This window comes from Sorex araneus, chromosome X (genome assembly GCF_027595985.1).
Source record: "Sorex araneus isolate mSorAra2 chromosome X, mSorAra2.pri, whole genome shotgun sequence".
Taxonomy (NCBI): domain Eukaryota; kingdom Metazoa; phylum Chordata; class Mammalia; order Eulipotyphla; family Soricidae; genus Sorex; species Sorex araneus.
The window spans coordinates 275,505,311-275,519,428 of NC_073313.1; the positions used below are offsets into that span (position 1 = coordinate 275,505,311).

At 37.4% G+C, this 14,118-nt stretch overlaps 1 protein-coding gene across 25 annotated transcripts in view; it reads right to left on the reverse strand.

Moving 5' to 3' along the window:
• The window catches only part of DLG2 (discs large MAGUK scaffold protein 2), a 1,649,366-nt gene that overhangs the window by 56,644 nt on the left and 1,578,604 nt on the right, over positions 1-14,118 (reverse strand). For all 25 annotated transcript variants that reach the window (XM_055122503.1, XM_055122502.1, XM_055122499.1 and 22 more), the window contains one exon: positions 3,083-3,158. In XM_055122503.1, the coding sequence (XP_054978478.1) occupies positions 3,083-3,158 (76 nt within the window). The remainder of the gene's footprint in view (positions 1-3,082; positions 3,159-14,118) is intronic.

Here is a 14,118-nt window from a genome sequence, read left to right on the forward strand (position 1 = left end):
AGCCAGGAGTAACCCCTGTGCATTGCCAGGTGTGACCCAAAAAGAAAAAAAAATTCTCTGATTTATGCATTCAACAAGACTCATTTAAAAATACAGCTATTGGGATGAAGTAATAGCACAGTGGGTAGGGCATTTGCCTTGCATGCGGTTAAGCCGGGTTCAATTCCCAGCATCCTATATGGTCCCCCAAGCGCTGCCAGGAGTAATTCCTGAGTCAGAGCCAGTAGTAACCCCTGAGCATTGCTGGGTGTGACCCAAAAAGCAAATAAATAAATAAATAAATATGTAAATAAATAAATAAATAAAGCTATTAACGTGGCTGTGGGGAGAATGAAGCCCTCATCCACTGCTAGTGCAAATCTTGACAGGTTCAACTTCTTTGGAAAACAATATGGACATTTCTAAAAAAAATTAAAAACAACTTCCAATAGGATCCATAATTTCCACTTTCTACATCTACATGAAAGGCTCAAACATTTTATTTTGAAAAGAAACTTGTACTCCTTTGTTCATATATATAAGTCAAGACCCAAGTGCCCTAGAGCAAATGACCAGTTAAACTGTAGTACACATACACAGTGGAGTACTACTTGGCTCTAAGGAAATATAAGATGCAATTTTGCTGCTACAAATGAATCTGGATTTTTATGTTCAATGAAGTTAGCTGGAGAGACATAGATACAGGGTTCTCTCATATGTGGGATACAAAGAAACCTAATAATGAAATAACAAATGATCAAAGACAATAGAATCTGAGAATGGGTGTCCAGATTTGAGCTTACCAACAGAAATATGGGGAGGTAATTCATAGGGGACTCTGAGGAAATAGTGGAAGAGAGTGGAAAAGCTGATGGTTGGTGTAATGTGGGAGTAGTGTTTCCTTTAAATCCCACTATTAACAGTATTGTAAATCATGGTGCTTCAAATGAAAAAATCAAGTATTACAAAATTCAATCTGCCTACATATTAATATTCCATGCATGCCTCATGCCTTCACTTAAAAAAATAGCAGCATTATATGTAAAAGTTAATCCCAATTCAACTGAATATTTTAGGAAATGCAAATTATTATGCCAACAACTTGGTTGTCCAATAACACACCTACTTAAAAATACAAAGAATAGTATTTAGGTTTGAGGACCAAAATCCTGAGAAAAGATATCTTTTCTTATTGCTTTTTATTTTGACACCTATTGATTATATTTTGGATTGCTGTTATTCTCACAAATCAGAATAGATTGCACATAAATGTAAAGGGAAAGAGATAAAATTAAAAGGAATACGGAAAGTGGAAGCAGGAGAGGTATTTTAGAATACAGAAATAAAATACCATCATTATCATAAAATATGTTTAAAGCTAAAATCATACTTAATAAAGAAATATTGAATACTTTCTTTTTAAGGTCAGGAACAAAACAAGTGTCGATGCTCTTCTAATTTTCACTCATCATTTTACTAGAGGTTCTGGCCAAACCAATCAAGCATTATAAATGGAAAAAAGTTGTTTGGTTTTTAAAACAGTAAAAAAAAGAAGGAGATACTTCATACGTGAAAGAATGAATTTATATTCATACCTCCTATCATATACAAATATATATAAAATAAATCCATTACTATGTATCAAATTCTAAGAAAAAGCAAAACTATAAAACTCTTGAAAGAAAATATCGGCATAAATCTTCAAGTCTTTGGATTAACTAACTAGCAAAACACAAATAACTAAAGAAAAAAAGAGATGATGGATTTAACCAGTCAAAATTTGAAACTTTTTATATTAAGAGATACAATCAAAGGCATTACCAAGAAAGTACAAAGATATCTCACAGATGAAGGAATACATTTGAAAATCATACATTTGATGTATAATATCCAGAACACAAAGAACTTCTATAATCTGACAATAACAAGAAAACAGTTAAAGTTTAAAATGTCCAAAGATCTGAATAGACATTTCTCTAATAAACAGTCTGGCAGTTTCTTAAATGGTAATGTTATATAATCCTGCAACTCCACTCCTAGGTATTTATCCAGTGGAAATAAGAATATATGTCCACACAAAAAAACTTTATACAAAAATGTTGATGGAAACACTATGTCTACTAGTCACAAAATGGAAGTAAACTCAAACATCTATCAACTGATGAACGAATAAATTAAATGAGGTATATTTGCATAATGGAATATTATTTGACAATAGCAGGAAAAGTATATCTGCATGCTACAACATACATGCATCTTGAAAACATTATGTATACTGGAGGAAGCACTCACAGAAGACCATATAGTGTATAATTCCATTTATATGAAAACATAGACTAGGCAAATCCACAGATACTTGATAGACTAGAAATTGAAGGAGCTAAGTGGGGATTGAAGTAAAAAGGAAGCCACTGCTATACGGTTTCTTTAAGACCGGAAAAACTATTTTAAATTGTGGTGATGACTATTTTGAATTGTGGTAATTCACTATTTTGAATTGTGGTGATGACTGCATAATTATAAATATATTTAAAAACTAGTAAATTGCATACTTAAATTTGTACACTGGTTGGTACATCTCAGTAAACTGACATTTAAAAAGAGATGTACAGATGCATATGAGTGGGTATTTCAATTTGGTGATCCAAGTTTATTTGTTAATACTCTTCTTTTTCTATGTCTGTCACAACAATACATGTATTCACTTAGCTGACTTATACATGTTTCCACAGTCACTGTCTTAACTTTATAATATATTACAGACTCAACGTACTTAATGATGAGCAGTTTGCTTTCATCACATTTTCTTTCCAGAACATTTAATTTGAAATAAAAAAGTTAAAGAAGTAAAAACAGTTAGACTTTTTCTTCATTATAGTAATATACTAGCATCATAACTCATTTCTTCTGATGACCAACAGCTTACTCTAAGATTTACTACACTTATAGTAATCCCTTTCATCATTGCTTTAAAAATATACTTATAACAGTGTTCCACAGTGTGGAAACTCCATACTTTTATTGCTATTGAAAGTATAAATATTAACATCATAGTTACATCCATGACAACTGAGAGAACTTACGTCTCATTATTTGTACATACCCCTTTTGAATCAATCACTCCAGGTTTTGCATTGAACTTCACTGTCTTCAATCGGGCACGTTCCTTTCTTTCCACTCTAAAAATAAACAAATAAATATTTGACATATGAAAAGTCTTTTATGATTAATTTTTTAAATTAAATTAAGATACATCTTCCTATACATATCATATTTTACTTAGGATAAAAAGTCTTAGTCTCAGGGTTGGGGATATTTAAAGCCCAAGGATCGGGGTCCATGCCTACATGTACGGGGATCTGAGTTGGGCCACTAGCACCACATGGCTCCCGAAGCACTGCTGCAAACAGTCCCTGGGGTCTCTGAGCACTGTGGCTGGGCCTGAGCTGAACTTTATCCCAAGGCCTGGTTGACTGAATATCACTGACAATCGCCCCTAGGTCCCTGAATGCTGCTTGAGAGGACCCAAACAAACAAATCCTAGAATATATTTATCTTGAATTAGTCAATATGCCCCCTGAAACTTGTTTCATGTACTGAGAATCCATGTGCTTGGAAGAAATAAAAGAGAAATCTTTATATTAGTTAAATCAGTTCAATAATATTTGTTTAGTTAATAAGCTTGATTAAATCCATCAAAATGTATTTTAAGAAGCTACATACCATAGAGATAAACAACTAAATTGAAGATTGAGTAAACTTCTCTCCCCTCTCCTGCTTTCTCCTTCTCTCCTCTACCTCCCCTCCTCTTTTCTTCCCTCTACTGAGACTTGAGGAAGTAAAGGAGCCTTTCAGGAAAAGCTCAGGAGAATTTTCCAGCAGGAAAAAGTTTGTCTGTGACCTAACTGGAAAAGTTGCAGGAATATTCTGGTAATGGGTGTACATAGGATGAGGTTAGAGAGGTGATGGGGTCTCCCTATAAGCAGGGTTGATCCTTAGTAAGTTGTGAATTAGAAAATATAAAAAAGTAAGTGCAAGAATGGATTATTAGCATTTAAATTAATGATTTTTTTCTTTCCACATTTTAAAAATTAAAGCACCATGGTTTGTAAGGTTATTTATAGTTGAGTTTTAGATATACAATTTTGTAGCACCAATCCTACCACCAGTGAGTGTCAACTTCCCTTCACCTATGCTCCCAGGTTCCCTCCCATATCCCACCGCTTATTCCTCCCCAGCCTGCCCTTTCGACAGCCACCTAAGTTAGGTTGTTAAAGTTGGCTCAATATAAATTAGAAGGAATGAGGAATTAGGAGCTCTATTTACTAAGAACTATTTGATAATCCAAATAAGAAATGATGAGAAATAACAATGTGGCAAAAGAGCAGGAAAAGCCTGACAACATTAGAAAGATAAAATTTGTTGGATCTGTGTCTGTTTGAAGGCCAAAGTAAAAAAAAAAAAAGGAAAGGAGAGGAATTCAGGGCCTAGAGAGAGAGAAAGAGTACTGTAGGTAAGACGCATGCCCTGCACTAGGTTTGGTGTCTTGTACCACAAATGGTCTCTAGCCCCACCAGGAGTGATCCCTGAGCAAAGAACCAGGAGTAAACTAAATCCTGGGCACAGCTAAGTGTGGACCCCAAAACAAAATAGGAGAGAAGAATCTAAAGGCAACCCTCATTTATTTGAGCTTAGTCAGTAGATATAATCAATCATTCTTTAAGGTATAATTGCTCTCACTTACATCTATATATTAGTATTTATCTTGCTATCTTGCTTTTTTTTCTATTTTTCCACCACACATCAAATGCTGTTTCCGTGAGGTGCAGTCAACATACTACTCGAGTCTTATATAAATTTTCCAGTAAATAACTGTTAGACTAAAAATAACATTTATTGCATTATTTGAATAAAGTTTTTTGCTTAAATATTGTTAGATCTAATTTAAAAGATGGGGGAAGGGGTACCGGAGTGATAGCACAGTGGATAGAGTGTTTGCCTTGCATGCAGCTCACCCAGGTTCAATTCCCAGTATCCCATATGGTCCCCTGAGCACTGACAGGAGTAATTTCTGAGTGCATGAGCCAGGATTAACCCCTGTGCATTGCTGGGTGTAAAAAATACACATGTGCATGTGTGGAAGGGTGATGTGTGTGTGTTGTTTGTGGGCTCTTGGGGTGGCACTCTCTCTGTCTCTCTCTCTCTCTCTTCCCCCCTCCCTCTGCTCACGTTCGGTGCTCTTGAGCCGCTGTGTATGGACTGGATCGGGATGGCTCCTCCTTGTGCTATGCTTCTGTTTGTCTCTCTATCTCTGTCTCTGTCTCTGTCATCTCTCCTCTGGTCTCTTCCGATCTCTCTTCTTCTGATCTCTCTCTCCAGAGCCCTTCTACTTTCTCCAGAGTCCCACTCACTCTCACTTCTGACTCTGACTCCGACTAATTCTCACTCGCTTTGTGCTTTCTTTCCCCTGCTTCTGCCTCCGATGATTCTCTTTCACTCTGTGCTCTGCTTCTGTGTCTTCTCTCATGCTTCTGTGTCTTCTCCCCTGCTTCTGTATCTTCTATCTCTGCTTCTGTGTCTTCTCCCATGCTTTGGTGTCTTCTCCCTTGCTTCTGTGTCTTCTCCCCTACTTCTGTATCTTCTCTCTCTGCTCCTGTGTCTTCTCCCTTGCTTTGGTGTCTTCTTCCCCTGCTTCTCTTACAGTCTTAGTTTATATAGTAATCACATAGGGTGGTGACACAAAGGTGGGTTGAATATTAACAAATCAACAAAGAGGGATAAGACCATTCCTCCAGGAGATTAACTCACGGTCAAAATCTCATCTAAAGAGACTACTCCAGACCGCTGCTGAGATGTGACCCCGGGGGCCGTACGCACATGCGGCCCCTCCGCAGCTGGACGAGCGTGAATCCAGACCCAGCTGAACCAAATTCAACACGGGCAGCTACTTGCAGAATGTCTCCAGCCTGAGAACCAAGCCACGACCCCATGCCCGCCCAGGAGGGGAAAGGTATTTCTCTCTCTCGCCTGTCCCTTCACGGGGATGAAGGGCGTGGGGACCGCCATATTATGACGACCACAGATGGGGTTTACAAGCTTGCAATGATCCAATATCCGGAACAAATCTCCCTGGACTTAGTTGTTAAAGTACAGAAATCCAAAACCACGCGGCCGCTGAAGCCGCGCGACCTCATTTCCCTTCACAACAGGTCTGACTCTAGTGGGGTGCTCCTAACAATAATGGTGAGGATTGTGTTGAAATATTGAATGTAACCAAAGTAAATAGAAAGTAAAGTGAAATTTATCAGTTACAAGGGGAGGGTGCGGGGGTGGGCGGGATGGGAGTCATACTGTGATTTTTTTTTTTTTTTGGTGGTGGGATATGGGCACTGGTGAAGGGATGGTTGTTTCAGCATTGTATGACTAAGACTTAAGCCTGAAAGCATTGTAATTTTCCACATGGTGATTCAATAAAATAAAATTAAAAAAATAATAAAGAGACTACTCCAGATTACTAGGAGATCCGTTTAAGGGCAGGATCCCATTCAGGGTGTTTCGCTTTCTTCTTCCCTCAGCTAGTAATCCACTTAAATCAAGAATCACGAATCATGAATCACAAAATCCCATTGATCGTCAAATTTCTCAAGCGGTCTCAGTAACCTCTCCATTTGTCCTATCCCTGAGATTTTAGAAGCCTCTCTCTACTTGGCCTTCCCAAAGATGCTGCATTGTTGGCTCTTTCAGGGTCAGGGGAATGAGACCCAGCTTGTTACTGGCTTTGGCATATGAATACACCATGGGAAGCTTGTGAGGCTCTCCCATGTGGGCAGGAAACTCTCAGTAGGTTGCTAGTTTCTTCCAGAGGGAGAAGTAGGTTATGAGATACCGCGTGGCCGCAAAGCGATAATAGTTATAGTAAATTTACTTCTAATATTTCTAGAAATGTCATTCTGTATGAGCACAGTAAGAGATATATCAAACTTAAAGTTTGGTTCTTCCTGAGGACATTCACTATATATTCCAGACCACAGTCCTCAGGCCAGGTTAGTCTTCCTAATCCCAGCAGGGTCCGAGTCTCATTGTTACTTTTGGATCATGACAGCATTTGTCTATGACCATGCTCTCAACTTATAGCTGAGTATTGTGGAACTTTTATCTGGCCCATTTTGATGCCAGGGTAGCTCACAGTTTGCCCTGGATCAATTCAGTACCTCGTCGGGACCCTGCTTTTGGGGTGCTAGGAACTAAGGACAACTGAGTCGAGAAAGCAAATGTCCAAGAGTAAATATTATTGGAGTCAATCAGCTCCCAAATTACACAGCATAATATTAACTGTCTTCCTGTGTCCATACAGAAAGGACATTGCTTTAAGGTAAACTAAGTTCTCTGCGGCAAGGCTGAAAGGACAAACCCAATGTTATCCTTCAGCCAGGTGTGACACAAAAAGCAAAAAAAAAATAATTATAATAATTATAATAATAAAAATAAAAGATTGGGGGAAAAGAGAGAAGAAAACACCAAGTTAACATTAACTTAAATCTAAGCTATTCATAGATCAGTAATTAACAATGTACTCCTTTTTAACTGAGAGCTCTTTTTTTAAAATTTTTTTTAATTGAATCACCATGTGGAAAGTCATAAAGCTTTCAGACTTAAGTCACAGTTACACAATGCTCGAACACCCATACCTTCACCAGTGCACATATTCCACCACCAAGAACCTCCCCCCACCCCCCACCTCCTAGCTCCCCACTCCGCCTGTGTAGCTGATAAATTTCACTTTACTTTATCTTTACTTTGATTACATTCAAACAAAAAACTCACTATTATTGTTTGGAGTTTCCTTCCCTCCCAGAGTCGGACCTGCTGGAAAGGAAGCATTTGATAATTTGTTTTCCATTGCTGAGAATGAAGAGATATGAGGTCTTGTGGCCACAATAGCAGCCGCGAGGTTTTGGATTTCTGTATTGTAGTGTTTTAGTAACTAAGTCCAGGGGAATTTCTGCCAGAAGTTGCATCATTGCTAGCTCATACCTTTTAACTGAGAGCTCTTTTGAGATGAACTGTAACACAAAGACATCAGGATTTCTATGGCTACATGAGGGAGTTTCAGAATATAGTTATTTCAGTGTGAGAGTAGACTATTTTAGTGGAAACAGCTAAGAACCTTTTTTTCAAACCTTTTTTTCATATTGCTTAAGATATTAAGCAATATGGTTCATTGTGAGTTTCTACTTGCATCCAACATACGTCCCACTTGCATACAACTTACAACAGTTGGAAGAAGAGCAAGGAAGACTTTCACAAAGGCAAGATTCCAAACGGGAAGATGCACACTGAGAAAAATGCCTGTTTTTAGTTACTTTTCTTTTTTTTCAGTTTTAATCCAAGTGCACATGTTAATTTCAATTCATCTCCTTTTTTTCTAAAACTGCTAATATAGTCCTCACTGTCTCAGTTATTTTGCAACAACCTAGAGAATTATGGGAAACACGAGTCTGTTTTTGATGTACTAATATGACTTGCCTGCAGAGAATGCATGATAATTTGATCAAGCTATTCAAACAAATTATGCATAAATTCATGGAACTCATAAGGGCTCCAAACAGACAATACCAGGCTGAACACAGTAATATCTTCTAAGAATTCCTTGAAGAGACTATTCTAACTTTTTTCTTTGTAAACTCATCCTTTTAAAAAGTAAGAAATGTTCCTATTTGGGCATTTGTTTGTCGTCCATCTCTTAAATATGAAAAAGGTTGCAAAAAGTTTCAGTCAGATGGATGGATATACAGACACAAATGCACATACATCTTTATTGGCTTTTATTTATGACTAACTTTCATAAAGACAATAGAAAATATATTAAATAAAATATCAAGCCTTCCAGTGTAGGTGGAATGGTTTTGTTTTACTCATGAGTAAACTCAGAGACTGTTGATTTCTCTTTGGGTTGAAAGTTAACTGGGTAAGAATCAATGTAAGAATTTAGCATTACCGTCTCTTGTTATTTATTTGTGAGAATACATTTAATTTGGCGAAAGAGATAGTATTAAGATTCATAGATCTATATTAAGCAAAGGAAACGGTGTCCATACAAAGACAATATTTAAGAGAAGACACAGATGTGATTTATTAGAGCAAAGGGACACAAAGCAAAAAAATTATAAATGGAAAGAAACTTGGAAAAGTTCAGTGGAAAAAACGAGCAAGCCCCCAGGAGTCCTCTCTTAGTAGACTCACTTAGGATAGACCCAATTCCACATTGCCACAACACATTGTCACTAATGTTTAAATATTGTCCACCAAGGAAGCTCATGAGAGACTCCACTTCCAGTGTTTTACTGTTTTACTGGAAACCAGTCATGGAGGCTTATCTTCCTAGCCACAATTACAGACTCTCAGAAGCGAAGCAACTATTCAACTTCAATTATATAACTGAAGAACAATTTTGTCAGTGAACTGCTCTTATAGGAAACAGGGAGCTCTCTTCCAAGAGCTAAGTTTCAAGGCACACATTGCAAGAACAGCAGTTTCATACATGCAAGCAATTAATTAGATTGTTTAGGCAGAAGTCACCTTCCCCACCTTCCTTTCTTCACTGACTAAAATACCAAAAAAATGTGAACTGGGTGGTAAAACCTGAGCAATCACTTCTGACACTGAACATCTCTAGAGAATACCAAATGGCCAAGCTTTAATGAGACCAACTGTTTCTCTCTGTCCTCTCTCCATATTCCACATAGTATTTTCAGGTTTTAGCCAAACACAGGATGAGGTCAGGGGTGGAACACTGGATGGTGGGTACATAATTTGGTGCTTGGGTGTTCCCATGCATGGGATTCACTCTGCTGAGTGGAACCCTGCTGCTGGCAAACATGAGATGCCTTCTATGTAGCTGGTCACAGGCTTGCTGTGAAAGTCAAGTGAATACACCTTCAGACAGTGCTGGCTGCAAGCTGCTCTCTGAGTGTTCTGATGGCCACCCAGTATGAGTCAATAAATCTGGAATTTGTTTCAGAAGCCATGGAACAGCCCCTGAAAGATGGATCAGTGGCTTGATGTGTTGTTCAATAAAGGTAAGGACAAAGGTTCAAGCTCTGATTGCCATTGTCTGAGCTAAGGTGCATTCTATCTAACTACTATATAAATTCAATGCAATCCCTATCCAAATTTAGACAATGTTCTTCAAGAACTTAGAACAATTAATCACAAGTTGTGTGGAATCATAAAATACCCAGATATCCAAAATCATACGTTTTCGAAGAAACTTGGAAGCATCTTCTTACCTAACTTGCATGGCATCTCCTTGTACACAATAAAGTCATAGTGACCAAAACAGTGTGGTACTAGAACATAGGAAGACTCTCTGCCAACACATCAGAATAGAAAATCCTACGACAAGCCCCCATATATACAGTCAGCTAATTTTGACAGAGAAGTTGAGAGCGTAAAATGGAATAAAGACAGCCTTTTCACACCTTACACAAAAATCAACTGAAAATGGATCAAAGACCCTGAGATTAGACTCGAATCTATAAAGTATACCGAGAAAAATATTGACAGAGTTGTTCAAGATCTAGATCTCAAAAGACTTTCAATGATACAATGGCATTGGCAATGGCTACAGAATCAAAACTAAACAAGTGGGGACTACATCAAAATAAAAAGTTTCCATACAGAAAAAGAAATAATGGGCTAAAACTAAAAGACAGATAACTGAGAGGGAGAAAATATTTGCACTCAATACATCAGATAAAGGGTTGAAACACAAGATATATCAAGTACTCACATATCTTCATCATCAACAACAATAAAAACCCTGTCAAAGATGGTAAAGGAAATGAACAGACATTTCTCTGAAAAAGACCAACAGATGACCAACAGGTATGTGAAAAAATGCTCATCATCACCTATTATTAGGGAAATTCAAATCAAGACAACAATGAGATATAATTTTAAACTAGTGAGAATGGCACACATCAAAAAATACTGGAAACAATCTGTGTTGGTATGGATGCGGTGAAAAAGGAACTTACATCCCACTGATGGTGGGAACATTGTCTGGTCCAACTTCTATGAAAACATAGAAGGTACTTAGTAAAGTGGTACTTTACTACGGGTAAGGTACTTAGTAAACTCAGAGGGTACTTAGTAAACTCAGAATTGAGCTCCCATATGATCCTGGAATTCCACTTTTGCATATCTATTCCCAAGACAGAAAAGCATTCATTCAAAAGGACATATTTACAGAATTATTTATTGTAGTACTCAGTATAATAGCTAGCATTTGGAATCAATCTGGTGTCCAATGACAGAGCAGTGAATCATGAAGATATGGTATATATATATACAATGGAATACTATGTGTCTGTAAGGAATGATGAAATCATGCAATTTGCTGCAACATAAATGGAACTGAAAGGTATGTCAAATGAAGTAAGCCAGAAGATGAAGGATAAATAAGATTATGTCACTTATGTGTGGTATTTAGAGTAACTGAACGAGGAAATACAGCGGTTTAGAGGGTGGGGGATGCCTGTATAACCCTTAATCCCAAAGTATAAGGAAGAAAAGGAAAGATATGGTGTGGAGGGAGGAGGGAGACAAGACAGATGAGAAGCAGCAGGAGGCCAGGGCAAGGTACATTGGTGGTGTTAAGGATGATGGAGCTAAGTATCCAAACCACAGAGTCACCAAGAGTGAAATCATGAGACCCAAATTTTAAGAACTGAACTTAACAAGATACCTATAAAGGGGCAGGCTGGGGTGTCTGTATGTGTGTGTGGGGTATAGTGGAGGGAGCTTAGAAACAATGATGGAGGGAAGTTGACACAGGTGGTGGGATTGGTGCTGGAATGTAGTATGTCTAAAACCTAACTATGAATAACTTTGTAAACATGGTGTTTTGATGAAGTTTAAAAATGTACAAAAATTTTATATTAAAAAGTGAGGGAAATTGAGATAGTCACATAGAAAACTACTTGTTTATAAAATACTTATGAATAGGTATACTAATAGCAAGAACAATTAAGAACATGATTGTGCCAAGAGGCCCCACCTAAATTAAAACTAACTAGTAGTTCTGATAACATATCCATGAGACATAGTATAAAAAAATACTCACTGAAGACAAGGATTAAGATACTTGATTTGTGTTTGACAGACCTCTATTCAACATCCAACACTACATATGGCCCCCTGAGCACTTCCAGAAGAAAGAGCCAGGAAACCCTGAGTACTTTTGAGTGTGACCCCAACAGGACACAAAACAATCAAACAAACAAAAAGGCACTGAGTAGAAATTGAGGCATGCCAATTGGAAGACTATTAAATGCATGCCATGGGTTTATATTTAATGGTTTTAAATTAAAGGTTTTAAATATAAGGTTTAAGGTTTATATTTATATTTATGCATTAAATATTAAATGCATGCCAATTCCTATTTTCAGACAAAAAAATTCCAAGATACCTCTGGACTTCACTACATCTGTGGTCATAATTCTCCAGGTACTGGGAAAAGATGCCAGTGACTTTGGCAATGAAACATGTCCAATATCTCCACTGAATGAACTTCAACTAGGGACTATGAATCATGTATTGCCTACTAGTATGCCACCTTCTAGGTCTTGTCTTAGAGGTTTGTGTGTCTCTGTCCCATGAATGCCTATTGACTTTTATACATATATTGTTTCAATGTGAATTTCCACCCAGTATATTGCATTGCAATTTAAAGAGGGATAATGTGTCTCTGTATATATATATATATATATATATATATATATATATAGAGAGAGAGAGAGAGAGAGAGAGAGAGAGAGAGTGGGGGGTGAGAGAGGGAGAAAGGGAGAAAGAATCTATGCTGAGTCTGTGTTTTGACATCACACAAGGCTAGATTTGGGTTCACTATATATTTCTTGCTAAACTGTGATATAGATCACTCATCTTCCTTGGATTTTAGCTTTCACATTAATAACAGAATATTCACATATGCTTAAAACAATTACCATGATGTTAAAAGAGGAAAAAAGGAAAAAATAGAAAAAAATACTTATCACATGGATAGTGAGAACTCTATTCTCCAGTAAGGGGTCATTATATATATACTCTTGGTTGAAAGCTTGGTCTGGGTTCAGAAAGACATGTGTTCAGCTACTAACTGCATCTGTACTTTTAGATGTTATTTAAAGTCTCTAATATTATTTATGACAAGGGTCTTGTGACAATATATAGAAAATATAAACTTGACAGGGGCTGGAGCAATTGGGTAGGGCATTCACCTTGCACACAGCTGACCCGGGTTTAATTCCCAGCATCCTATATGGTTGCCTGAGCACCTCCAGGGGTGATTCCTGAGTGCAGAGCCAGGAGTGACCCCTGTGCATCGCCAGGTGTGACCCAATAAGCAAATAATAATATAATAAAACAATAAAATAAAAATTACCTTTAAAAAATAAACTTGACAGCACCTCACAACAACTCACTGCTATGAGGTGAAATTCACCCCTTTCTTTGCTTCCCTTTTACTCTAGATACATCCTTCAATTGAATGTCTGTGTTCTCACAAAATTTATATCTTAAAACCTTAAATCAAATGTGATAGCATTTGGAAATTGAATCACTAAGAGATAATTAAGTAACAAGAGCGAAGTCCTTATGAGTAGGATTGGTGTTCTTATAAGAAGAGACATGAGATAAATGTTCTCATTCCCTCAGCCATCTAAGAAGGTCATTTGCAAACCAGAAAGGGAAGTGTCACTGAGAAGACAAGAAGCCAGTCTCCCAATCTTTGACTTTCCATTTATGTCAGAAGTCAATGTCTTTTGTTTGAATCCCCCATTGTATGACATTTATTTAGTAGGCTGAACTAAGACAGTATCCTAATTCACAGTAGATCCTTCCTTGACCTAATCATAGTGCTACTGGGTCATAGTTGTTAGTCCCACAATGCTGAGCTCCAAGCAGCAATCTGATGATAGCACTTGGCACATAGATGTTGCTCAAGTAATACTTGTTAAATTTTCTCAAGTCTTATTTCCACAACTTGAGTGCTTGAGGCAGGCTTCTAACTATGGATCATTTGTCCTGTCCTTGAGTGTTAGTCTCATACTATGTTTTTTTTTTTAATATATCCCACAA